Source organism: Nyctereutes procyonoides, unplaced genomic scaffold, assembly GCF_905146905.1.
Source record: "Nyctereutes procyonoides isolate TBG_1078 unplaced genomic scaffold, NYPRO_anot_genome, whole genome shotgun sequence".
Classification (NCBI taxonomy): domain Eukaryota; kingdom Metazoa; phylum Chordata; class Mammalia; order Carnivora; family Canidae; genus Nyctereutes; species Nyctereutes procyonoides.
The window spans coordinates 1,427,542-1,453,296 of NW_026575117.1; the positions used below are offsets into that span (position 1 = coordinate 1,427,542).

Sequence of the window (25,755 nt, forward strand, 5' to 3'; positions counted from 1 at the left end):
AACAGGTAAAGTAACTGAAAATAGTGTGATGGTTAATGTTATGTGTCAGTTTGGCTGACACATTGGCCGGGCCACATTGCTGAGATACTTGCTCAAGCATCAATCTGGTTGATGTTGAGAGTGTTTTTAAGGGAGACTAACATTTAAATTGGTGGGATTTGAAAATATGAGAAGAGCCCAGATGTTCATCAACAGATGAATGGATAGAGAAGATGTGGGGTGTGTGTGTGTGTGTATGTGTGTGTGTGTGTGTGTGTGTGTGATGGAATATTACTCAGTCACCAAAAAGAATAAAATCTTGCCATTTGCAATGACATGGGTAAAACTAGAGGATATTATGCTGAGCAAAATAGGTCAGAAAAAGACAAATATGATTTCAGTCACATGTAGAATTTAAGAAACAAAACACAGGATCATAGGGAAAGGGAGAGAAGAATAAAATTAGACAAAAGTCAAAGAAGGAGACAAACCATAAGACACTCTTAACTCTAGGAGATAAACTGAGGGTCACTGGGGGGGAGGTGGTGGGGAAAATGGGGTAACTGGGTGGTGGGCATGAAAGAGGGCACATGATGGGATGAGCACTGGGTGTTATATGCAACTGATGAATCACTGAACTCTCTCTCTGGAACTAATAATGCACTATATGGTAATTAATGGATTTTAAATATTTTTTTAAAAAATGAACTAAAATAAATAAGTGAGCTTTGAGTAGGGAAGATTTCCTCTGTAATGTTGGTGAGACAGTTGAAGGCATGAGTAGACAAAAAACAAACTAACTAACCTACCATGAGGAGTGGAACTCAGCAGCCAGTCGCCTTCAGACTGGAGCTGCGGCACCGGCTCCACCCTGGGCCTCCAGCCTGGTGGGCCACCTGGAAGACCTGAGATGTGTCCATCTTCATAATTGTGGGAATCAGCTCGTGAAAATAAGTATTCATCTGCTCTCCGTTTCTCTCTCGCACACACAGATATATAAAATAGACATATGCAACTGATGAATACACGACTCTACATCTGAAACTAATGCTGTACTCTATGTTTGCTAATGAATTTAATTAAAAAAAACACACAGACATACATATTCAATTGACTTAATTTTTCTGAAGCCACCAAATACAGGTAGCCTCTAGAGAAAAGAAAAAGGGAGGAAGGAAGACAGTAGAGAATCATTTCCTTATATATATATAAATAAATAATATATATATACATACACACATTACACACATGTGTATATATATTTCAGAAATATTTGCATTTTTATGTTTATTTATTATTTATTATGTGCTCTATTTCTAAAAAAAAATGAAAATGTTAAAAAAAAAGTTAAGGGTAATCATTAGGTAAATAGCTAGACAATGCAAAACTTTCACACCAGGGTAGACCATGTAAAATAGACCATATAAAAACTGATTAGATGCTGAGAAAAGGGGGGAATAAGGAGAAACATGGTAAAAGGAAAACCCAAAATAAGAATAAGCTTCCTATAAGAATTATATAAATATTAGTTGAACTAAAATTCATCAAGGAGAAAAAGACACTAAAATGAACAAAGAGGTAAATGTAGTTCACAAAGAACTACATTGAAAGAACAATTCACCAAAAATGCGTAACGGCCAACACTGGTATGGACCTAACAGCCAAGCTTCAAAATATATCAGGCAAACACTAACAAAACCACAAGGAGAAACCAGGATTGTAAAGTCACTGAAGAGACATTTTCAAAACACTGGTAAAGCAGACAAAGTGTGAGAAAATACAGAAGTTTATGAAGAGAAAACACACTTAATTAAAAAAAATTTATTATAGTCAATTTTATCAATTTTAAATTCTTTTCATATACACGCAATTTTTGACAAAAATCTGACCACACTCTTTACCCCAAAGAGATCTCTGTGAGTTTCAACAGATGCATATAGCTTTCACAACCCAGGCAGTAAATTTAAAAAGGCAGCCACAAAAGTTGGCCACTCCTCCCTTGCTAGCCCCTTCCGAAAACCGTCCCTACATCTGTGAATATAAAAATATATTTTGCAAAAAAATATATATATATAAGCAAAAGAGGAAATAAAAATGTTGTTAAAAATTAGAAACTATTTGAAATTAAAAGATAAAAATGAAGACTACTAAAACCAGAGCAGTATATTAAAATATAAATTTTAAATTTGTATCATAAATTTATATCATAAATCCACTTCTTAGAAAAACAAAAGTAAACTAAGTGTTTAATTCAAGAACGCAGAAAAAAATGTGTTTATATAAATGAAGGCAAAGATAAATAAAAAATAGTTAGAATTTAAAGAATTAAGTAAAAATCGCAATATAAATGAAATCTTGAAAATATTAAAGTTTTAGTAGGTACCATTGAAAACCGGTGAAAGAAAAACCATCTAACAGAATAAAAATCACAAACAGAATAAAGACCTAACTAGGGATATCATAAAACTTAAAATTATAATAGCAATAAATACTTCAGGTCAATTTGAACACAGACCAAGTGTACAATTTTAATAAAATGTTAATTTATAATAATGGGCTGAGAATAATTAGAAAATGAACAGAGCAAAAATAGTGAAGAAAAACGAAAATGACAGTCAAAATGTAGTTTTCATCCTCATTCAAGATAAAGACAAGAAACCAAACCTTTAAGATATGCACATTCTTTCAGATTTTAAAAATAGGAGAATCTCAAATCATGAGGCCACTAGTCTGAAAAACTTTATGTCCAACCAGAAACAGGTAGTTAAAAATACAAAATTAAACACCAATGCCATGAGGGCAATTATTGAAAATAAAAATTTTTTAAAAAAGAATTCATAGCTAAGAAAAAAACCCCAGCAGGTCCAAGTCGGGTTCCGACAAGGAACAGCTGGATGATTTAATATTAAAAGAATCAAAATATTTATTGTATTAACAATTAAATAAAATTTATGATTTCAAAAGATGAGAAACATAAAATATTAGCTATAAGTCCAGCATCCAGTTGACCATAAACATTCTTACTAAGTGTAAAAAGGAATTCCCTTTATTATTATTATTATTTTAAATTTCATTTATTTTTGACAGAGAAAGAGCGAGCAGGAGCAGGGGAGGGGCAGAGGGAGAGGGAGACACGGGCTCCCCCCTGAGCAGGGAGCCAGACGCCCACCCGGCTCCATCCCAGGCCCCTGGGGTCATGACCTGAGCCACCCAGGCGCCCCATGCAATTCTCTTTACTTATGAACATCTGTCAGAAGCCTGCAAACATCCTTTTGTGACAACACATTTGAGTATTTAAGTCAGGGAGAAAAAACCCAAAACTATATACATATCAGCAAACATGGAAGACAATACAGGTATGTCTTGTCTGCAGTGCTCGTCTTCTCCTGACTTACAATACAACTACATCAAGCAATCCCCACAAAAATGAATGTGCAGATGGACTCGTGATGTGCAAAGACGTAATACAGCAAGAATAGCGCGAGGAGAGGTGAGGGAAGTATCTACACTGGAGATTTTAAGTAAAAATCGCAAAATAAATGAAGTCTTGAAAATATTAAAGTTTTGGTAGGTACCATCGAGAACCGATGAATAAGGACCTAACTAGGGATACAATGAAACCGTTAAAATTATAATAGCAATAAACACTTTAGATCAATTTGAACACAGACCAAATGTACAATTTTAATAAAATGCAAAATGCCAATTTTGTTTCTATGCCAATTAAGTTGGTATTAATTAAAACTAAATTTTTTTTAAGGGGGGAAAAATTGTAATCGTCCTCAGGGCAACCACTAAGAAATCGACTTCCAAAAAATCCAGGAAGGAAAAAGCAAGGAAATTAAAATCATATGCTGGGAACTACGGCAGCAAAGGTGGCAGTGATGGATGGACCAGAGGGGAGAAAACCGCGTGACAGAGGGAAAACCAACAGTAAAGTAGGAGAGGGAGCTCCCGCCCGGTCAGCAACTACGGTAAACCCAGCGTAGCTCAACAATCCAATCAAGAGGCTGAGACTGGTAGGATGGATTAGAAAATATAACCCAACTCTACAGTGTCTACAAGACAGACTGTCGATCCCAAGAGACAAATAGGGTAAAATTTTAAAAATGGAATTAGATACGCCAGGCCGGCAGATGGTAAGCAAAAAAATATGTGGAGTGGCTATATTAATATTAGACAAAATTAACATTAGGACCAAAATTGTTACGAAAGTAGGACATTTTCTAAAATAAACTGATGGAAGCTCAATCCGTCAGGAAGAAAGGACAATTATCGATTTTACGTGTACCTGCCAAGAGATCCCCAAAATACACGGAGCAAAAACTAACAGATTTGAAGGGGAAAATGCACTATTCGGTAATAGTCGGAGCCTTTAGTACTCTGTTCAATAACGGATAAAGCAACTAGGCGCAAGACCGACGCAGGAGGGGATGTGAGCACTGCTGTGAGGCGTCTAGACAGATATCCAGGGAACATCCCCCCAAACTACCAACATACGCATTCTCGTCCAGTCCTCAAGGAACATTCTTCAGGACAGACCATATGTTAGACCATTAAGAAGCCTCAATAAATTGAGGTGTATTGAAATAAAGTAGGTTCCCTGGCAGCGGTGCAATTAGAAATCACTAACAGAAGGAAATTTGAGAAATTCACAAATGCATGGAAATTAACAGACTTCTAAACAATGACTGTGTCAGAGGAAAAAAATACAAAGTACTTTAAGATGAATAAAAATGAAGACACATCCCAAAACTTATGGAATACAGCAAAAGCAGTGCTTAGAGAGATATTTATAGATGTAAATGTGTGTTTTAAAGATGTTCTCGGGGCACCTGGATGACTCAGTGGTTGAGCGTCTGCCTTTGGCTCAGGTCATGATCCCGGGGTTCTGGGATCAAGTCCCACATCTGGCTCCCTGCGGGGAGCCTGCTTCTCCCTCTGCCTGTGTCTCTGCCTCTCTCTGTGTCTCTCATGAGTAAATAAATAAATCTTTAAAAAAAAATAAAGACGTTCTCAGGGCACCCGGTGGCTCACAGTCAGTGAAGCATCTGCCTTCAGCTCAGGTCATGATCCCAGGATTCTGGGATGGAGCACCACCTCGGGATCTCTGCTCGGGAGGAGTCGGCTTTCCCTCTCCTCCCGGCTCATGCTCTCTCTCAAATAAATAGTCTTTAAAAAAAAAAAAAAGAAAAAAGAAAAAAAAAGCTCTCATCATTAACCCAAGAATCACCTTAAAAAACTAGAAAAAGAGCAAACTAAAACCAAAGCAAAGAGAAGGGGGGAAAACTTAAAGACTGAATGGGAAATAAATATAGATAACAGAAAAATGGAAACATTTATGAAACCAAAAGCTGGTTCTTTAAAATGGTCAACAAAGTTGATAAGCCTTAAGCTACACAGACCAAGAGAAAAAGATGACACAAATCGTAAGGTTGAGAATTAAAGAGAAGATATTGCCATTGACCTTACTGAAATAGAAAACCATAAAGGAACGCTATGAACACTGTAGGCCAACAAGCTGGGTGACCTAAATGAAGTGGACAAATTCCCAGAAAGTCACAAACCAGTAACACTGACGTAAGAATAGAAAATCTGAATAGGCCTGCGGCAAGCACAGATTGCACCGGTAATGAACAGAAGTCCCACAAAGAACAGCTCAGAACCAAGTGGCTTCACTCATGAAGTCTACAAGACATTAAAGAACTAATACTAATCCTTCACAAACTCTTCAAAAAAAAAACATGGAAGAGGAGGAAACGCTTTCTAACTCATCCTATGAGGTATTATCTGGACACCAAAACCAGACAAAGGCATCAGCAAAAAAAAAAAAAAAAGCGGGTTTGGGGAAGCTATAGACCAATATTCTTGATGAATTTAGTTACAAAAATCCTCAACGAGATGGAATCCAGCAACAATTCCACTCTGGGGCATAGATTCAAAAGACATGAAAATATGTCCACACAAAAATCTGTAGATGAAGGTTCATAATAGGCCTCTATGCATAAGGGCTAAAAAGTGGCAACAGCCCAAATTTCCATCAACTGCTGGCTGGATACGTAAACATGGAATATCAATACATTAGAATATTGTTTGACCATAAAAAGGAATAAAATATTGATACATGACGCAATGTGGATGAAACTCACGTTGTGCTCGGTCAAAGAAGAAGCTAATCACAAGTCACGTGGTATAAAACCTCACTTAGAGAAGATGCACAGAAAAGGCAAATCCACGGGTAGAAAGTGCATCAGTGTTTGGAGAGTGGTTGGGGGAAGCGGAGAAAGGAAGAGTGGCTGCTAAGGGCTACGGAGTGTCTCCGGAGGTGATGAAAATGTGTTGAAATTAGCGGTGATAGTTGCACAACTCGGATTTTGGTAAAAACCACCGAACTGCTTTCTCTAAAAGGGTGCATTTCACATTCTGAATGCCGTTTCAATAAAGCTGTTGTATATTTTTGTTATGTGTTTGTAAGGTGTTATTACTGTAAATGGATATTTTTATAGGAGATCCTTCTGGAGAATATTATGTCCCTTTACGGAAAAACATAAAGGAAGCACAGCATAAATGGGGCCATATCCATTGATGGGAAGATTCAGGGAAGCAAAGATGTCAATTCTTCCCAAATCGATTTACAAATTCAACACAATTGCAATAAAACCCCCAGTAAGGTGCTGCGTACATACTGGCAGATTCTAAAATTAGTTCCGAAGTATAACTTCACTCCTTTATTCAACAAATATTTATTGAGTGCTTATCCTTTTATTAAAGCTTCTGGGGGTACGACAATCCAAATTATAAACCACCTCCCTGCTCTCTTGGGGCCTATATTTAGTAATGTGCTAAAATAGACAAGGCTACTCCAGAAAACAAATTGCAGTGGGTTTTTACTTGATCTGGAACATACCAAGATACATCATAAATCTATATTAATTAAAACAGCATAAAATTGGTACAGAATAGCCAAAATAGATCCACAGAACAGAATCCCAAAACAGATGCGTACCCCTCTACACCAGTTTGGCATAGGACCAAGAAAGGACTGTGATAGAGTAGGTATCACCTAGAAATGTGCAGACACGAAGTTCTCATTAGTTGTTTTTGTTTTTGTTGTTGTTGTTTTTTTAAACTGCACTTCCTAAAAAATAAAATAAACTGCACTTCCTGGCTCTGAACTCCTGTGTGCTTAGAGCTGACTACTAAAAAAGGAAAGGAATGGAATGGAATGGAATGGAATGGAATGGAATGGAATGGAATGGAATGGAAAGGAAAGGAAAGGAAAGGAAAGGAAAGGAAAGGAAAGGAAAGGGAAAGAAAGAAAGAAAAGAAAAAGGAAAGGTAAAGAAAGAAAAGAAAGGAAAGGAAAGAAAAGAAAAGAAAAGAGAAGAAAAGAAAAGAAAAAAGAAAAAAGAAAAGAAAAGAAAAGAAAAGAAAAGAAAAGAAAAGAAAAGATCCATCAGTTGTTTCTCCCCCCATTTGGTCCCAATACTCCAAAGGAAGGGTGTCACTTGAGGTTCGGCTGTTGCTACGAAGCAAAACAGACTCTAACCTGCTGGTCGGGTCAGGAGGAAGAGAAAATTCACGGGAAAGCAAGTTTCGGGAAGCCCAACTTTCACCCACGCACTGGGCACCCAGGGGTGATGACCGTCCTGATCCCGCTCGACAGGTCCCACCTCCCTTCTTGCACCCGGATGCCCTCTCGGATGCTCCTTCTGATGCACCAGATGCTCCCCGAGGACGGAGGCTGGGACGGGAGCTCCTCCCTGGTTCCTTCGCTGACCCCCCACCCCCGGGCCCGAGGCGTCCCCTTGTCGCTTCCAGTTCTTACTTGGCTCTTCAAACCAGCGTGACCAGTGAGAGGACAGGCCAGGTGGAGCCAGGTGGGCCCGGGCTCAGCTCAGTTGCACGTCGAGGGCTCGGCGACCCTTGGGGGGCCAACTGCAGAACGATTTGCATGACCAAGCCGACGTCCTTTACCCCATTCACTTGTCCCTCCTGAGACAGAAGTGCCTCAGAGGCCACGGAATACACCCCGTGGCACAGAGCACACACGGACCCACTCGTGAAAATCCAGGCTTCTGTTAAGCCAGGCGCTGAGAACATTAGCAGGAATGTAAACAAGTGTCACTCTCCTAAACATTCTTCGTTTGGGTTATTTTGCTCATTTTTCATGACCATGTTATTTCCATTGTCACGCGGATTGTCATTTTTAAGTGACTAAAAAACTTTCTGCAAAAATGTTCAGTTTTAATTTCTATCATTGGTAAACACAAACAAAAGCTCTTGGGTCTTCAGGTTTTTTTTTTTTTTTTTTAAGAGTTTAAAGGGCTCTTCGGTCACAAAGGGTGGGATGGTCCTGGCTTCATCAAGCACCGCATCAGCTGCGGAACGCGGCCCTCAAGGGACAGCGCTCGGGCACCCGAGGCAGCACGGGGCCCATACACTTGGTTTTCAAGGACACACTACGGTTCGAATTGGGCGACATGCCTCCAGCCTCTAGCACGGTCCTTGGGGCAGAGTAAGCCCTTCGTGCATGAGCGACTCCTCCCTCGACACAGGCTGGGAGTTAACTCGGCAGTCCCCTGGACGTAGGAAGACGCCCGTGGGCCTCCGTCCCCCTGCACCTCCTCCACTCATGCCTCCAGCTCTGGGCAGAGCCAGGGACAAGAGCAGGTCGCCAGGACCCAGAGAGGCTGGTTCTGTCTAGGAACCCCCGTGTTGATACCACATTTCTATTCACCCCAGAAATTACGCAGACCCGACGTAGAGAAACTGGAGGTACAGCAGCCAATACCAGCACCTGGGAATGAGCCTCCAGACAACCCAGGACTGAGTGAAGACTGAGGAGGAAGGACGCTGGCACCTGTTCCTGGCTCCTGGTCCGTCCCCTGGGGGCCTGCAGGACAGAGCTCTGGAGGCGTGCAGCGTGGGACAGCGACACGTCGGAGGGAGCCCGGCCATAGCCCGGACATCTGGGTTCAGGATAATTTCCTGGGGGTGGGGGGACAGTAAAGCCGTGATGCCCATTTCTGGTGGAAATGGGAGGAGGAGGAATTTTTTCCTAAAGCGCACAAAGCCCCCCACAGACCAAGAGCAGTCCTGCCTATTCACTGGAGGCCCAGATTCCGCCCATGGAAAACTTGCATCTTGTAAACAGATTCGCTAGAAAGAACAAGAGACCAGAACAGAAGCAGACCCCAATCCTGAGTCCCCAGCTGTCTACTTCTCTACGCCTGGGCCCATTGCAGCCACGTGCACATGCCTCCATTTCTTTATCTACAATTTCTTTTTCTTTTTCTTTCTTTATCAACAATTTCTAAGTGTTGTCTTGCCTACCTTGGAGACCACGTGAAATCCTGCACGTGGGGGTGGCTCATAAACTATGAAGTGTGTACAACGATGACTTTATCATCAGGGTGATGTTGGGTTCCAGGCTTTACCCCCCCATGCAGGGGGGACGCAGGCATGAAGCAGCCCTTGGGAGGAGGAACGGCACCCGGCGAGGCTCAGCACAGACTCCCCAGGGTGGGGTGAAAGAGACCAGCTAGAGAGCGCCAAGTGCGTCTGCACTAAAATTTGCAAACAAAACGTGAGACCAAGTTGTACGAGGCACAACTTGACCAATCCCGTCTCTTCTGAAGGCTCCCTGGGCTCAAAGCAGAATAAAATTTCTGGAGCTTTTTTTCCAAGGTGTCCAACATGAATCTTCCCTTTTTTATGTGTTATTCAGCAGAAGTAAGAACTGGCCAGAACCCCGGGGCCTGTTACCTGGGTTCATGGGAATACGGCTGAAGTGTGACAGGAGATGTCTCCTGGGAGGACACTGTAGGAACAGACCCCATAGGAGGCTCTGCAGAGACCCACAGCGTTCCTGTCAACACTAAGGGGGAATGAGCATGTGAAGGGAAGCTGCCACAATCTTGACACACTGAGGGTTGAGTAGTATTTTCGGCACGGCTCTGTGCAGAGAATCCTTGACCTCCTTGCTCCTCAGGCTGTAGACAGTGGGATTCAGCAGGGGGATGATGTCCGTGTAGGTCCTGCCCCAGGGAACTCTGGGACTTGGGCTTGAGGTAGATGATGGAGGTGCAGCCATAGAGGACGATGACTGTGGTGAGGTGGGAGGTGCAGGTGGCAGAGGCCTTCTTCTGGCTCTCAGCTGACGTGATCTTAAGGATGGTGGAGATGATGGGGACATAGGACATGAAGACCAGGCCCATGGGTAGAACCAGGACACAGACACTGACAACAAAGGTGATGATCTCGTTGACAGTGGTGTCCGTGCAGGCCAGCTTCAGCAGGGGTCTTACATCACAGAGGTAAGAAGTAAGAAAGGCATCACAGGGACACCCGGGTGGCTCAGTGGTTGAGCATCTGCCTTCAGCTCAGGTCGTGATCCCAGAGTCCCAGGATCGAGTCCCACGTCGGGCTCCCTGCAGGGAGCCTGCTTCTCCCTCTGCCTGTGTCTCTGCCTCTCTCTGTGTGTCTCTCATGAATGAATGAATGAATGAATGAATGAATAAATAAATAAATAAATAAATAAATAAATAAATAATTTTTTTAAAAAAGAAAAGCATTTCAGAAGGACAGGGCAGGGACACCTGGGTGGCTCAGTCCATTGAGCATCCAACTACTTGATTTCAGCTCAGGTCATGACCTCAGGGTCGTGAGATCAAGTCCCACAGTTAGGGCTCCATGCTCAGTGATGAGTCTGCTTCTCTTTTTCTCCCTCTGCCCACACCCACTGCTCATGCCCTCTAAATAAATTTAAGAAAAAAAAACTGGCCAAATACAGAAGTTACCTGGACGAGGACGTGTCCAAGCCAATTCTTAGTGACATGGTTGCCCACTGCCCAGGCCTCTTACATAGGAGGACTGTGATGGTGAATTTTGTGTGTGAACTTGACTGGGCTGAGAGGTGTCCAGACAATTTGCAAAACATTAATTCTGGGCATGCCTGTAAAGGAGTCCTTAGAATATACTAACATTTGAATCAGTAGACCAAGTAAAAAAGGTCACTCTCCAACCGTGTGGGCAGGGATCATCCAATCTGTTGAGAGTCTGCACCTGTTGAGAGCAAATGGCAGACGAAGGGCAAATTCCGGGTCTGTGGAGGAGCTGAGACATCTTTTCCTGCCCTCAGATATCAGGGCTCCTGGTTCTTGGGCTTTAAGACTCAGACTGGGATTTACACTCTCAGTTTTCTTGGTTCTTTAGGAGATCATGGGGCTTCGCGGCCTCCATGTGAGGCAACTCCTATAGTAAATCTCTTACACACTATCAGCAACACCTATTGGTTCTGTGTCTCTGGAGAACTTTGATGGTAGGTACAATGACTGAATGCCACAAGGGCTGCCCATGGTTGCACAGTGATCACAATGCATGGCCGTGAGCGGGAAAACCATTGTTGGTTGCGCAGGTGAGACGGAAGTGTGGGTGGAATAGTCCTGAATGGCAACAGGCTAATGAGGACTCGGGAGGCCAGACAGAAGGCAGGGATGACAGCCACAGTGTAGGAGTTTATAGCATGCTCAGGAAGCAGTACAAGGGAGTATGGAGATGATGGTCCAGACAAATAGTCATGAGGACAGCAAGTCCAGAAAGAGTCAATGGGTACAAAGTTAGAAGAAAGAAAAAAAAAAAGGACAAGCCTATGCTATCACCAAAAGGTCTGGATCTGAATGAATTGGACAAAGGAAAGGAAGGGTGAGGCTCTCATTGCCCAACAGGTTGCACTGTGCTTTGAGCTGTACTCTTGAATAACGCCCCAGGCCTCAGGCATCACCAGTGCTTTTCCACCAGCTAGGAGCTCAGCACTCTCGAGAACAAATCAAGAAGTTTCTCATGATTTGCCTCATTTATATCAGGAATGAGAGGGAGGAAAAGTTTCAACATAAGTGGACAGCAGAATTATGAAAACAACTACTATACTTGATGATTAAAGAGGTGGGTCCAGGTCAAAGAGGCAGCAGGTGTTGAGTGACCCTGGCACATCAGCTCCCTCTGTACCACCTGGGACTGATCCAGGCATCTCTGTCAACATGTATGGCTAGCACAAAGTGGCCTGGGAATGTCTCAGAATGGGTGTTCTTCCCAAATATTCTGAGTCCTGAGCTTTCCTTTCCCTAGCCCTGCTCCTTCACGTACAGAAGATGACTAGTACAAGGTCAGGCTGTGGAAGGGCCCTCGAGCTAGTATACTCACCCTGTTTCCAGAAGTGGAGGCCAATGCTCTTTTGAACTAAGTTCGGTCATGTTCCTTGTTTTATACAGTAGCCTTTCTAGAGAAAAAAGCAGTAGCTGGTGTCAAATGACGTTGACTTTTTCTAACTCTTTCTGATGTGAAGTTTCTCAATGAAAAGAAAGATATAGAGGGGAGTTATTTTCCAAGGGTTTTTGTCTCCCCCCATACCTGTACTTCATAACAATGGCTAATAGTGTCATCACTGTAACTATAATTTTTAGTGACTATCCCTTCCACGATCCTCCTGTGTTTCTTAATGATCCATTTCCTTCAAAAATGTACTGCATGGACTTTATCCCACTTTTGCTTTCCAGTCTAGCAGAAGCAAGAATCAGCCCATTTCCCTGTGGGACATGGGTCATCTTCTTTGTGTTCCTATCACCAGTACATGGCAGTAGTGGGGGTAATACCTTGATATGGCTGATCGACTCTTACTTAATTCAAGAACTAAAAGACCTGTGTCCTGCTGGCATCTCCAATGTGTACCACAGGATTCCTCCTATCACTAAGTTCAGGTCGGAGTCAGAGGCAAAAAAAAAAAAAAATCTTTTCTATAGAATAAAAAAGAAAGATCACATGTGACTTCTCCTCAGCAATCCTACAAACAGAAGAGAGTGGTGGGAAATATTTAGGGAGGGAGATTGGCCCCAACAGACACCAAAAGAACCAAATGTCTTTTCTTGGGAGAAGGCAGTGTGTGCTGGATTTCCCACTTCCTCTCTGGCTCCTCTGTGTGCCCTCCCTCCTGAGCCGCACTCTCTCTCCAGGTGGGGTCCAGACCACTCACTGGGTTTATTGAGGCAGCAATTGCATGCCAGCATGGCAAGGTAGCTCCACCCCACTACGCCCACCTGGCCAGGTACAGCTGGAGCCTCTCCTCCCTTCCACAGACAGACTCTGCTCTTCCTGGGAACAAGAAGGTTAATACAGGGCATTCAGTTTACTTGCATCTCGCTCCCAGCTGTTCTAGAACTCATGGAACTGAGCCACACCTGCAAACGTAAATGGCATCCCTCTCCTCTACCCGTTTCTTCAACAAATGACCCTGCTTCTAAGAAATTGAAAGCATCCTGTTTCTTTTTAACTTGTTTTATCACAGACGCTTTCTCTCAGTTGCTTGCTGAGTCTGCCACTATAAACTGAAATGTCCAAGGACTCACATCTGGGTTTTTTAACCTTCCTTCCTGAACAGGTGCTTCTACTGAGCACCTTAGTGGCTTCCATTCATCCCTCCTTCCAATTGTTTTTGTTGAATAGGTAATACACCGCAGCATAGGTAATATTAAATATTGCTCTGCCTTCAATGTCCTTCCGGTCCCTTTTAGAATGCTGACTCTGAAAACATCACCAAAATAATCTGTTGATGAACAAAGCTGAGTTTATCCCTTTCTTGATAAGGGAGAGTATGATCTTGACACCGACTATGACCCTCTAGTATCTGCCAGAGGGGAGTGAAAAGTGAGGCTACTTGTGATGTTTTGGGGTGAAGTGTATGGCAGGTTTTTCAGCTCAGGGGTTCAGTTAGGGCCGGGTGAATAACATGATATAATGCTTTAGGATCTGTGGATTCCACAAAGCAAGACTTTTGAGGTAAGAGTTCTGAGTGCCTTCAAGAGGTGACTATCATATGGTGCTACTATGGAGCTGAAGAGTCTGGGACGCCTGGGTGGCTCAGACGGTTGAGTGTCCGCCTTTGGCTCAGGTCACAATCCCAGAGTCCTATGACTGAGTCTTGTATTGGGCTCCCTGCTCAGTGGGGAGCCTGCTGCTCCCCGTGCTTGTGCTCCACACCCTGACAAATAAAATCTTAAAAAAAAAGGGGGGGGGTGAGTTTGATGGTCATTGAGCTGTGTTTTTTCTTGTGAAGGTTCATAAGAACAACAATAAAGTTCAGAACTTTTGTTTTCCTGGGTGAGGATTTTTTGGAATGCTGACGCCATGCTGACCAAGACAGTGCAATAGTAATGTCATGTTATTAAAAACAAATGAAAGGAAGCCTGGGTGGCTCAGCGGTTGAGCGCCTGCCTTCGGCCCAGGGTGTGACCCTGGGGGTCCTGGGATCGAGTCCCGCGTCAGGGTCCCCGCAGGGAGCCTGCTTCTCCCTCTGCCTGTGTCTCTGCCCCTTTCTCTCTGTCTCTCCTGAATAAATAAAATCTTTTAAAAATAATAAAAATAAAAACAAATCGTGCCCCGGGGGACCCGGGGGCTGCTGCATCCTCTCCACATGCCTGCCCGAGCCCCTGCCTAACGAGGTCCCCAGGCATCGCGGAGGCTTGGGCGTCGCTTCTGCCTCCTTGGGGACAGTCGCCGCGGCTTCCAAGGGCACAGGGGGACGGCCCCCCCGACGGCCTGCACCCACTTAAGGGAGGGGCTCCGGGAAGGCAGCCAGGGCCTCGGGCTGTTGCTCCCACATCCCACCAAGCGGGAGAGGATTTCCCAGACAGGCCCCGGACTCCGCGGGGCTCCGCGGCTTTCTTCGAGGCTTCCCCTCCCAAGGCTGCGTGTGTGCACTGCACCCCCCCCACCCAGCACAGCAGGAGCAGGACCCTGGCCAGCGCCGTGGGTGCTGAGGCCGGAGCCCCCTGGTCCGCCTGGCGAGGTGTAAGTCCCCCCACCCCTTCCCCCCACGCAGGGAGGCCGGGCTTCCCCACCCCTGCTCAAGCCAGGCCACCTCTTCTTTTTCCTCCCTGCCTGGGGGGTATGGTCAAGTGGGAAAACCAACAGCTGTGCTGTAAAACTTACGGAATAAAAAGCATTATAAATACCAAAAAAATCACTCAGAAAGGGTGATCCGGACATGAGCCTAAGTAAATCGGAGGCAAGAACTTTCAAAGAGCTTAATTGGTGCATTTAGCCCCAGATAGTGGGCTTCAGGGCATCGCTTGGGGAGGACTGGGAGCCGGGGACCTGGGAACGCACAGTCCCACCCGTCCCCCTCTGGCACGCTCTGGGTCTGGGGGGTCCGATGGGGTGAACCTGAGGCGTCCCCTCTACCCACAGAAAGCTTATTTCTGGGATAGAGGAGTCCCCACCACGTCCTCCTGTTTCCTGCACCAGGTAGAGGCAGAGGCCGGGAGGTGAGGGTCAGAGAGACGCTCCCACAGCCCAGCTTCCCGGGGCAGGAGCCGGGGCAGGACCGCCTGGACGTGGGCATGGCCGCAGAACTGCTGTGCTGGGAACAGCCTGCTGTCCCCCCACACCCTCCTGCCCCGGCCCCCACCCCCCACACCCTCTCGCTCCCCTGCTCCCGTGTTTCCTTCTGTGCCACCTCCCCCCCCACGCCTGTCTCCAAAAACCAGAACAGCCCCTCGAGCCCTCAGGCTGCTGCAAACGTTCCAGCTGGATGAAGACCAACCACCCTGGAACCTTGGGCCAGGCCCAGGAGAGAAGCAGCGAGGACCGCAGCACCACCTAAAACACCCCCCTCTGAACATCTACCTCGTCTTCCCCCGTGCGACCATGTCCCCGCGGCCTACTGTATACCCCTTCTCTGTGCTCAGTGCCCTCCGGGCTTCTTCTCGGGTAAGTCTCCCAGCAGCCATCCGTCGTGGTGATGGGCCCTGCCTTCGTCTCATGGGGGTGGGGGGGGCGGTGGAGACAAGGAGAACCCAGGAGGGAGTGGGAAGGGCAGGTCGGGTGAAGGTGCGGGAGTGTGATGCCCCGTTGTCCCCGTATCAGGGGCTGTGCTCAGCTTCCCACGCGGCAATGCGCATCATCTCCATAGTAACCCTGTGAGTCCGTATTATTCCATTTTGTAGATGAGCAAATGCGACGAGTGAAGTGAGCAAAGAAGAGCAAGCGTCCCCGCACTCAGCCGGGGTAAAGCAGGGACGCGTGTGCCCTGAGGATCCTGTTCCCGCTGTCTGCGTGCAGTACCGGTACTTGGGACCTTTCAGAAGTTTCCGATGCTTGGCCGCTTTGACTGGAGCCCAGGAAACAAGCAGAGACGCCGTCCACGCGGGAGGCAGGGTGTGGAATCAAGCGGCACTTGGGGGACGTGGGAAGGAAGCAGGGAGCATTCGGGCTCACAGCCTGCGCCGGGCCACACACCAGTTGCCCCAGAGAAAGGCGCAGTCTGCTCACCCACCCTAGACCTCCGGCCCCCCAGTGACCCGGGCCGAGGCCCACGCCTCCCCCGAAGCGCCCCCACAGCCTGGCTCCCTTCCCAGCCAGCCGCCCCACCAGCCCCGGGAGTGCTCACTCCCTTCCCCGCCCCGGGCGCCCCCCGGCCCAGGCCCACAGAGCCCCGGGAACCGGAGAGCCCGGCCAGCGTCTGGGAGCCTCGGGTCCCCGCACCTGGCTGATGAGGACTCGGGTCTCCCACCTTCCGCCTCGTGTCTTTCAGACCCGGATCCTCTGATGCCAAGGCCCAACGCCACTGCTGTGACGGAGTTTACTTTCGAAGGCTTTTCCGCTTTGGGGTGGCAGCGTAGACTCCTCCTCTTCGTGGTCTTTCTGGCCTTGCACCTGGTGACCCTTGCCAGCAATGCCCTCATCCTGGCAGCTGTTCGCCTGAGCCGTCACCTCCACACCCCCATGTACTTCCTCCTGAGCGCGCTGTCCCTCTCTGAGACCTGCTACAGCGTGGCCATCGTCCCCCGCATGCTCTCCGGTCTCCTGAGCCCCCGGGAGGCCGTCTCCGTTGCGGGCTGTGCCACTCAGCTCTTCTTCTATCTCACCTTTGGCGTCACCAACTGCTTCCTGCTCACAGCCATGGGCTACGACCGCTATGTGGCCATCTGCGACCCCCTGCGGTACGCGGTCGTCATGGGCCAAAGGACCTGTGTGCACCTAGTGGGTGGCTCCTGGAGCATGGGCCTGAGCACGGCCATCATCCAGGTGTCTTCCGTGTTCAGCCTGCCCTTCTGTGACGCCAGCGTCATCTCCCATTTCTTCTGCGACATCCGGCCCCTCATGAAGCTGGCCTGTGCCGACACCACCATCAAAGAGCTTCTCACTTTGCTCATCAGTCTGTGCGTGCTCGTCTTCCCCATGGTCCTCATCTTCATCTCCTATGTCCTGATCGTCTCCACCATCCTCAAGATGGCATCAGCTGAGGGCCAGAGGAAGGCTTTCGCCACCTGCGCCTCCCACCTCACCGTGGTCATCGTCCACTATGGCTGCACCTCCTTCATCTACCTAAAACCCAAATCGCAAAATTCCCTGCAGGACAGACTCCTCTCCGTGACCTACACGGTCATCACGCCCCTGCTGAACCCCGTGGTCTACAGCCTGAGGAACAAGGAGGTCAAGCAGGCCTTGCTCCGGGCTGTGGGCAGGAAGCCTCTCCCATAGGTGCCCACCGGGCTCCGGGAGTTCCCACGGTTTGCTGCGGGCTCCCAGCAAGGGAGCCAGGGGGCTGCGAGCCGAGGGATCCGGTGGAGGCGGCAATGGGGAGGGAGCGGGTGGGGTTAGACCAGGAAGGAAAACACGAATGAGGGACGGGCGGTTTCTGAGGACCCGCAGTTCCATGGGGACCCAGTAAGAGAAGACACATCCAGGAGCCCAGGCCCTGTTCTGCGACCGTTGGCAGGAGGGAGCGTGAGACCCAGTAGCGAGGGGGGCACAGGGCACAGCAGCTCGCGTGGGAGCCTGCGGGCTCGGAACCCGGCCTCAGCCTGAAAACCGGGAGCCCCGAGATCCAGGTCCTCCATTCCTTACACGTAACACTCTCTGCGCTATATTCCATAGGACAATAAAAAAAACCGAATGTACCCCAACTGCAGGGACCCCAGTTGTCTGTGGCAAACACAGGCCCTGAGAGCCAAGAGACAAGCGGGGTGAGACGGGTAAAGTGAAAACTGCAGAAATAGCTTCCTGGCTACTGAGGGTCTCTGGAGAAGAGCCCACCCCCGCCGCCCCCCTGCCCGTCTCTCCCATTGCATCCCTGCCCCACGCCCAGTCCCCCAGAGGCCTGGCTGAAGTAACAGGCCCTGCAGCTGCTTGGCCCACGTGTCCACGGCTCCCAGCCGCCCCCCATCCCTGCCCTGAGGAACCACCGTGGCCAAAAGGAGGCTTTCTTGGGGTCAGGGTGGGGGGGTGTGAACCCCACTCCCCCCTGGAGGGTACCGAAGGCCACCCACCTTGGCTCAAGGTGTAACTGGAGTCTCCCAGGGATCGGACTGCGGGGAGCCTGGGACGGGACCACATCCCGGCGGAGCCCGCCCCGTCCCACCTGCTTCCCTCACTCTGGGCTCTGCGCACACGTCCTCTGTCCCGCACACGGGGTCAGGTGCAGGCTCTGCTTCAGGTCACCCCACCTGGGCCAGGGGTGCCCCTATCTATCAGGCCATCACTCGGGTCCCTCACATCTACAACAGTGCGTGGTCCGGAGCAGCCGCCCAGTAGTTATGAAAAGGAGGAAGAAAGGAGGAAAGGAGGAGGACACTGTGAGCAGCTACGGTCCAAGCGGCGTCAGCGACCGCCCTCTCTGCTCGCAGGGGCTTGCCCCTGCTCTGTGACATCCTTTTCATGCACTTCTTGAGTGCATCCTAGATAGCCGGCATCGATTTAAGCGTTGAATTCGTTTAATCCTCACTGTTAACCCACGAGGTACGTATTTTATTAAACTTACTTTACAGATGGGGAACCCAAAGCCTGAAGGGATGGAGTAAATTCCTCAAGGCTATAGCGCTCGTATGTGGAGCCTAATTAGGACCCAAAAACAGGCAATCCAGCCCCAGAGTCTGTAGGGCTCATGACGATTATCTTACCAGCTTCTCCCCTTTACAACTGTGGAAGGAGCTCCATGCGTGGTGGGTTTACGCATCGCTCAAATCCTGCTAGGATGTCCTTGGGTCTCAGAAATCAGTCTGGAAGTCCAGAAATTACATAATGTAAATGGGCTTTTTTCCCCTCGAAAACCTTGGTGCATCTTTCCCTGCTCGGCACAGCCCTCAAGACGCAGAGGATACAAAGTGGGCCAAAGTCCACAGGTGGGTGATGGGGTTCACGCCCATCGGATTACCCACCCTGACGCATCCACTTCTCCGTCCTCATGACCTGGAGTAGGAGACACTTAGGCAGTAACATTATAGACAGAGCACAGGTTTGGGGCCAGAGAGGCCCGCATCCCAATCCTAGGTCTGCCGTTATACACGTGTGCTCTAGGAAGGGGACTTCACCTCATGGGCCTTCCTTCCCCGTCCGCCCGCGGGGCCGGCAGGATCAGCCTTCTAAGGTCATCGTGAGGACCTGAGAATCTTAGGGGCCTAATACTTCCTGGCTCGTGGGAAACGCTGAACTGTTTGCACCTCCTCTACTCCCACCCCCACCACGCACCGCTCCCTAGGTCACCCTGAGGTCAACATCAAGTCACCCCAATACGGACACACAGCCAGTTTTGACAACCGAGTTCTCATTCACAGAATGAGCTCCCCCTTCCTGGGAGGGACTTCGAAGTGGGCCCTCCCTCCATCCCCCCACCCCCCAGGTAGCCTCTGATCCTATAGTTCAGTGCACAAAACCTACTCTCCCAGGGTCTTGCAAGAATCACTTCCTGGCTACACCTGCCGTGTGTCAATAAACCACTCGCTTCCCTTCTCAGTTCCAACCCCAGATTCCCTTCCCCTACGCTCTGCCCACTTGCTGGCCTGTCAACCACTTCTCATGGTGTCACTCCCACTTCTCCCTTGGTTGCCTCCAGTCACGGAAAGAGTCCCGGGGTTCAGGGAGTGCCACCTTCAGAGGGAGGCCAAAGACGCATGAAACAAAACATGTACACCTATTTTTGGACTATAACCCATTTGAAAACATTAGTTGCTGAATTCACAGAAAAAAATAAATTCTGAAACAGAGAACCATCCATAGATACAAACAGTACAACCATATTATTTGACTATTTCCAAGCTGGAGATCCATAAATATATACATTTTTTTAAGATTTTATTTATTGATTCATGAGAGACACAGAGAGAGAGAGAGGCAGGCACAGGCAGAGGGAGAAGCAGGCTCCATGCAGGGAGCCCCACGTGGGACTCGATCCCGGATCTCCAGGATCATGCCCCGGGGTAAAGGTGGCACTAAACCTCTGAGCCACCTGGGATGCCCAAATATTTTTAAATTAAAAGGAGTTTTCAGGTATCCCGGGGTGGCTCAGTGGTTTAGCGCCTGCCTTTGGCCCAGGGTGCGATCCTGGAGTCCCCAGATTGAGTCCCAGGTCGGGATCCTGGCATGGATTCTCCCTCTGCCTGGGTCTCTGCCTCTCTCTCTCTCTATGTCTATCATAAATAAATAAATAAATATATAAATCTATAAATAAATTAAAAATGAATGAATGAATGATGAATAAATAAATAAATAAATAATAATAAATAATAAATAAAATTAGAGTTTTCACATGTATAAAGCTAGACACCCCTGCTCTGGATGAGGAGGATAGGACTGGGGTGGGAGATTCGAAAAAACTTCACTGCTGTGGACTGAACCATGGCCCCCCATTCGTATCCTGAAGCCCTATCCCCAGTGTGATGGTATCTAGAAATGGAGCCTTTGGGGATTAGCTCTAGATAAGGTCACGAGGGTGGGGTCATGACGGGGGCCCTTTAACGGGAGACACCCGAGAGCTCTCGCACTCTCTCCACCATGGAGGACACAGAGTGACACCAGCTATCTGCAATCCAGAAGGCAGGCCCTCACCAGGAACAAAGTCCTCTGGCACCTTGACCAGGATGCTCAGCCTCTAGAACTGTAAGAAATAGGAAGAATGTTGACCTTGGCCAAATGCAAGGTGAGCCCTCTTCCGACTTCTGGGACCCCCATGACACTTCTCACGCATCACCAGTAGGTCTGGACCTGATTAATCCTACATTGACGAGATGCCATGAAGGAGCCCTTGTAAAAGCTACTGGCACCTGGCCCCGCAACAGCATGGTCTGCGGGGCTGAGGGATTTGAGAGCAGGTGGGCTGCTGTCCCGCCAGCGTCCTCTCTGTGGCTCCCCCCACATGCTCGTTTCTGTCTGACGCCCAAGCCCAACGGGCGGGCCATGGATGGTACAGTGTGCTCCTCATAACCTCTCATCTGTGAGTTGGGGATGATACAGACATCGGAGGTCATCTGAAGGGCTGAGACAGGAATGGGTTAAAATATTCAGTGTTCGGTGATTCTGAAGCTCAACCTCTCGTTTTCACCAGGTACCGCATTTTTATACCATGTACCCAAGTGCCCCATTTCCAGACTCTCCCTAATTTGTCCCAAAGCAAAGGCACCTTAAAGCCTTGAGCTATTTTGTTCAACTTTCCTCCCTCCGTGGCGGGACCCCACAGCCACCAGTCACACCTAGTGGCTGACCATTAACAGAGGTCATTTGGGCCAACTTATCTGGGCCAGTAGGAAGCGATGCACATTGGAGCTTGGTCAAGACGTTGGCACAAATGCACCTGAGGAGAGCGGTTTAGGAAATGATTGGTCTGCTCCTCTCCCCCTTGATCCACACGCTCAGTTGTGAGGCCTCCTGGCTCACCTCAAATGTCTCTCACGTCCATCCCTCCTGTCTGGAGCACTGCCACCGTCTAGATCAATCCCAGCTGATCTCTGGCCTGACCTGTGGCATCAGCACCCTAGTTGACCTGGCCCTTCTCCTCCACCCCGGATCACTTTTCCACAGTTGCTACATCGATCCCACAAAGAAGCAAAGTCACTGGCAGGCAGGGGGAAGGTGCAGAGTAGCTGGTGGTAAGAGCCAGTGGCCCTGTAAAGGCCAGTTACCAAGGGGCTTTGAGACCCCGAATGGGAGGAGAGAGTGACAGCACCTGGGAGGCCCTTAAAAATGGTAAAATCCAAATCCCTAAGACCTTTTGGAGCCCGGTCTTTATGCTACAGAATTTTTTCTGTGATGGATCAAAGTCTAACCCAGGACCAGGGCCTCCGGGTCCCACTCACACGCAGTATTATTAGGTTCACTATAACCACTGTCACCTGGACTAAGTGAGCTTCTCGGAGGCTGGGGCAGCATGTGCTCTGCCCCCAGCAGCGCCCAGGACGTGTGCACGCAGAGGGGGGCACACGTTTAGGGAAGAACACCCTAAGCCAGAGACGAATTAAGTCGCAGGAAGTCTTGGATGGGGACAGGGGTTGGGGGGTAAACTTGGCCCTGGGTCTCAACAGACTGGAGGTTTACGGAAGGGACTAAAGGGTGAGTCCTGGGTGAGCAGTGAGGGTACTGAGCGCTCCTGTGTCCTGCGGCCCCAGAGGGTCCTCAGCTCCCGGCACATGGTGCCCACCTCCGAGCACCACCGGGCTGCCTCTGCTACCTCCGAGAGAGAACCAGACTCGGCCCGGCGGGGGCCTGAGCATCTGCACCTGCAAACCCACGCGGCTCCCAGTGTGTCTCCCAGTCTGTGAACTACGGGTTTCCAAGGCCCGTCTGTGGAGAAGCCCCGCTGCCAGCGGGCGGGCTCAATCTGCCACGGTATCGAGCAGCCCCTGCTGCCACCTCCGTGCAGTTGTGCTCGCTCTTCTTCCCCTTGATTTCTGTGGCGGGATCAGAGGCTCCCTCGGTGGAGGCCGCTCGCTGGGGCCCGGCGGCTGTCCTCCTTCCCTCCGGGCGGGCACCAGCCAGCTGTCCCCCCAGCCCCACTCTGGGTCTCCCAGTCCCTCAGGACAGACCCCACCTGGTATTTGGAACAGGACGGTTCTTCCTTGGGTAGGAGCATCCCCTGGATGGCAGGACACTAAGTGGGTTGCCGGCCGCACCCGCATCCGTCACTACAACACTCAGAAGCTGTGCCCCACGTGCCCGCTGCCCCGTGGCTGGACCGCTGCCTCTTTCTGCCCAGAGGCCTCAGGGAAGGTCAAGGTCTTTAGCTACAAACATGGGCGTCACATGACTTTCTCTATTCGGAACCGTCTCCTGTTGCCGCTGTTCTCTTAGCGTTTCGAGTGTAAGTGATTAACAGCTGGTAGCCAACTTCTTTTAAGTATATTTTTAAAAACTTGAAGGAGGTCTCCGTGCCTACTAACCTTCATCGCTGATGTGATTTATTTTATGTAAAAAGTCTTTCTGAATATGCATAAGCAAATCAGAGTATAATTTAAGTGCCCTCCCTACAGGAGCTTACTGTCTAAGGGGACAAAAAATGTGAAATATTGCGTAAATTGGACTGAGCCCCATCCTTCAATGCAATGATGTATCTTTAGCCTCTCTCTGTTTTTCATATTCAGGATCTGCTTTCTTTAGAGGAGAGACCTGAATTTGCTGCGTCTTCCGTGGCACGATTGTTTGTCTGCCTCTGCAGAGAGGGTGTATGCCTACTAAGCTGCAGCGGCTATAAATTTGCCTCTTAGTTTAGGGAAGGCGAAGCTGTTGCGTAGTTTAAAATGTGAGTCGGTGCTGCAAACCATCAGCAGACTTCCATCCTGTGGAGGGCAGTGGGCAGAGGACGGTGGTCAGTTAAGACCTGCCTTTTCTTCCTTGAAAACAAGATGGATCTTCCTGAGTCAGCTTTGCCCCTACTTCCTGAAGGATCGGCGAGGTAACGATTCATAGTCTTAAAAAAAAAAAAAAAAAAAAGTCCCCAGTCAATCCTTAAACTGGTTTCGATTCTCTAATTCATCCATAATCCCGAGCTGGGGAGACGCACAGATGGAGGAGGAGGCACGCAGTTGCAGAGCGTTTGTGGGCAGACGGTGCAGCCCTGGCAGGGAGACGGTCGTCCACGTAAATAAGAGAACATCGCGCCATAAAAGGTGTCGGTGGGCCGACGCTTCATCAGCCCTCAAGGAACTGGGAAAGATTTAAACAAGAGAAGAAAGAAAAAAATAAATAGATAAACAAGAGAGGAAGAGGAGGGGCAGTCCAGATGTCAAGGAGGAAGAGTAAGGTAAAGCAGGAACGTAAGCAGTTATGTTGTGGGAATACGAAGGAAGGAAAAAAAAAATCTGAGACCACAGGGAATCATGATAGACGGTCACAGCGTAAAAGTATTTTAAATAAGCCCAGAGATTAACTTGAATGCATTGGGAAATGTATCCCCAGGTTTACAGCTGAGAACTAAATGCAATCAGTTTGAGAAATGTGCCTCCACGGCCTTGCTGACACGATGAGTGTCTGCTCTTCCACGTTTCAGGCTTAGCAGCTGCTCCGTGGAGACAGACACCACACTTCCAGCACTGGGTTGATCTTCCAGGGCTTCTCGAGCTTCCATGGGCACCAGCTCACCCCTGTTTGCCGTGTTCCTTGTGCTCTACACCTTCACCCAGGGTGGCAACGTCGTCATCGTGACTGTTGCCTCCACACGCCCATGTACTTCTTCCTGAACACGCTGTCCGCCTCCGAGACGGTCTACACCCTCGTCATTCTCCCATGGATGCTCTCCAGCCTCGTGGGTATGAGCCAGGCCATCTCACGGGCAGGCTGTGCCAACCAGATGTTCTTTTTTGTAACCTTGGGCATCAACAACTGCTTCCTGATCATGGCCATGGGCTATGACTGCTACATGGCCATCCGCAACCCCTTGAGATACTCAGTTATTATCAACAAGAGAGTGTGTCCAGCTGGTGGGGGCAGGGAGCCTGCGGCATTGGGTTGATGGTAGCAATGACACAAGTGACGTTTGTGTTCAGGCTGCCCTTCTGTGCCACGAGGGTGGCCCACTTCTTCTGTGACATCCGACCCGTGATGAAGCTCTCCTGCATCGACACCACAGCCAATGAGATCCTGACTCTGATCATCAGTGTGCTGGTGATCCTTGTGCCCATGGGGCTGGTCTTCATCTCCTACGTCCTCATCATCTCCACCATCTTCAAGATCCCCTCTGCCAGGGATCACCTGTGCCTCCCACCTCACCGTGGTCATCGTCCACTATGGCTGCACCTCCATCGCCTACCTCAAGCCCAAGTCGGAGAACACCAGGGATGAGGACCAGCTTGATCTCAGTGACCTACACGGTCATCACCCTGCTGCTGAACCCTGTGGTGTACACTCTGAGGAACAAGGAGGTCAAGGATACTCTGCTCCGGGCCACTAGCAGGAAGCTTTCCTGATGAGAGATGGGAAGTGCTCCCCTGAGGTTCTCGGCATCTCCTCCCAGCAGGAATAGGAGCAGAGCCACGTGCCTTGGACTCTCAGAGACCTACCCCGTAAGGAAGCAGAACAGCAGGAGCATCCAGGTATGGGTCTGAGAACTTTAAAGCCCCTGAACAAAGCATTAGCCCTGTTTATGTGGGTAACTAGACAAACGAGGACAGGAATTGCCTGAAGAACAGATCAGGAAATAGTGTGGGCCCATATTTTTCACTGACTTTTTGGTTTCTAGTGAAGGCAACAGAGAAAAAGCAGAACCTAGGGCATGTATTTTTCCCCTACAATCCCTTCTGACTTAAGAACATGAGGACTTCTCAACCTGGAGCCCTGTTAGAATCAGTTTTTATATGACATGTCAAGTAACAAGTGACCGTGTGCGTGTGGATAGGGAGAGTGGCCTCCAGATGGGCTAGCAAGGGAAAATAGATTTCCTCTCCTGGCTGCTTCAACTTATCCTAGTTTCTAGCAAAACTGCTTATTAAAGATGGTGATGGACTATAGACAGTTTAA

At 48.7% G+C, this 25,755-nt stretch overlaps 1 protein-coding gene and 2 pseudogenes across 1 annotated transcript; 2 read left to right on the forward strand and 1 right to left on the reverse strand.

The window, feature by feature from the left end:
* Window positions 1-9,859: 9,859 nt before the first annotated feature.
* On the reverse strand, window positions 9,860-11,106 carry LOC129515143 (olfactory receptor 10J4-like; annotated as a pseudogene).
* A 4,412-nt stretch (window positions 11,107-15,518) lies between these two features.
* Window positions 15,519-17,538, forward strand: LOC129515274 (olfactory receptor 10J4-like). Its single transcript, XM_055334081.1, has 3 exons — window positions 15,519-15,744; window positions 15,981-16,191; window positions 16,568-17,538. Exons 2-3 carry the CDS (start codon window positions 16,128-16,130, stop codon window positions 17,515-17,517), a joined length of 1,014 nt encoding a protein of 337 aa, XP_055190056.1. The 5' UTR covers window positions 15,519-15,744; window positions 15,981-16,127; the 3' UTR covers window positions 17,518-17,538.
* A 6,267-nt stretch (window positions 17,539-23,805) lies between these two features.
* LOC129515144 (olfactory receptor 10J1-like) lies at window positions 23,806-25,205 on the forward strand (annotated as a pseudogene).
* The last annotated feature ends 550 nt before the right edge of the window (window positions 25,206-25,755 follow it).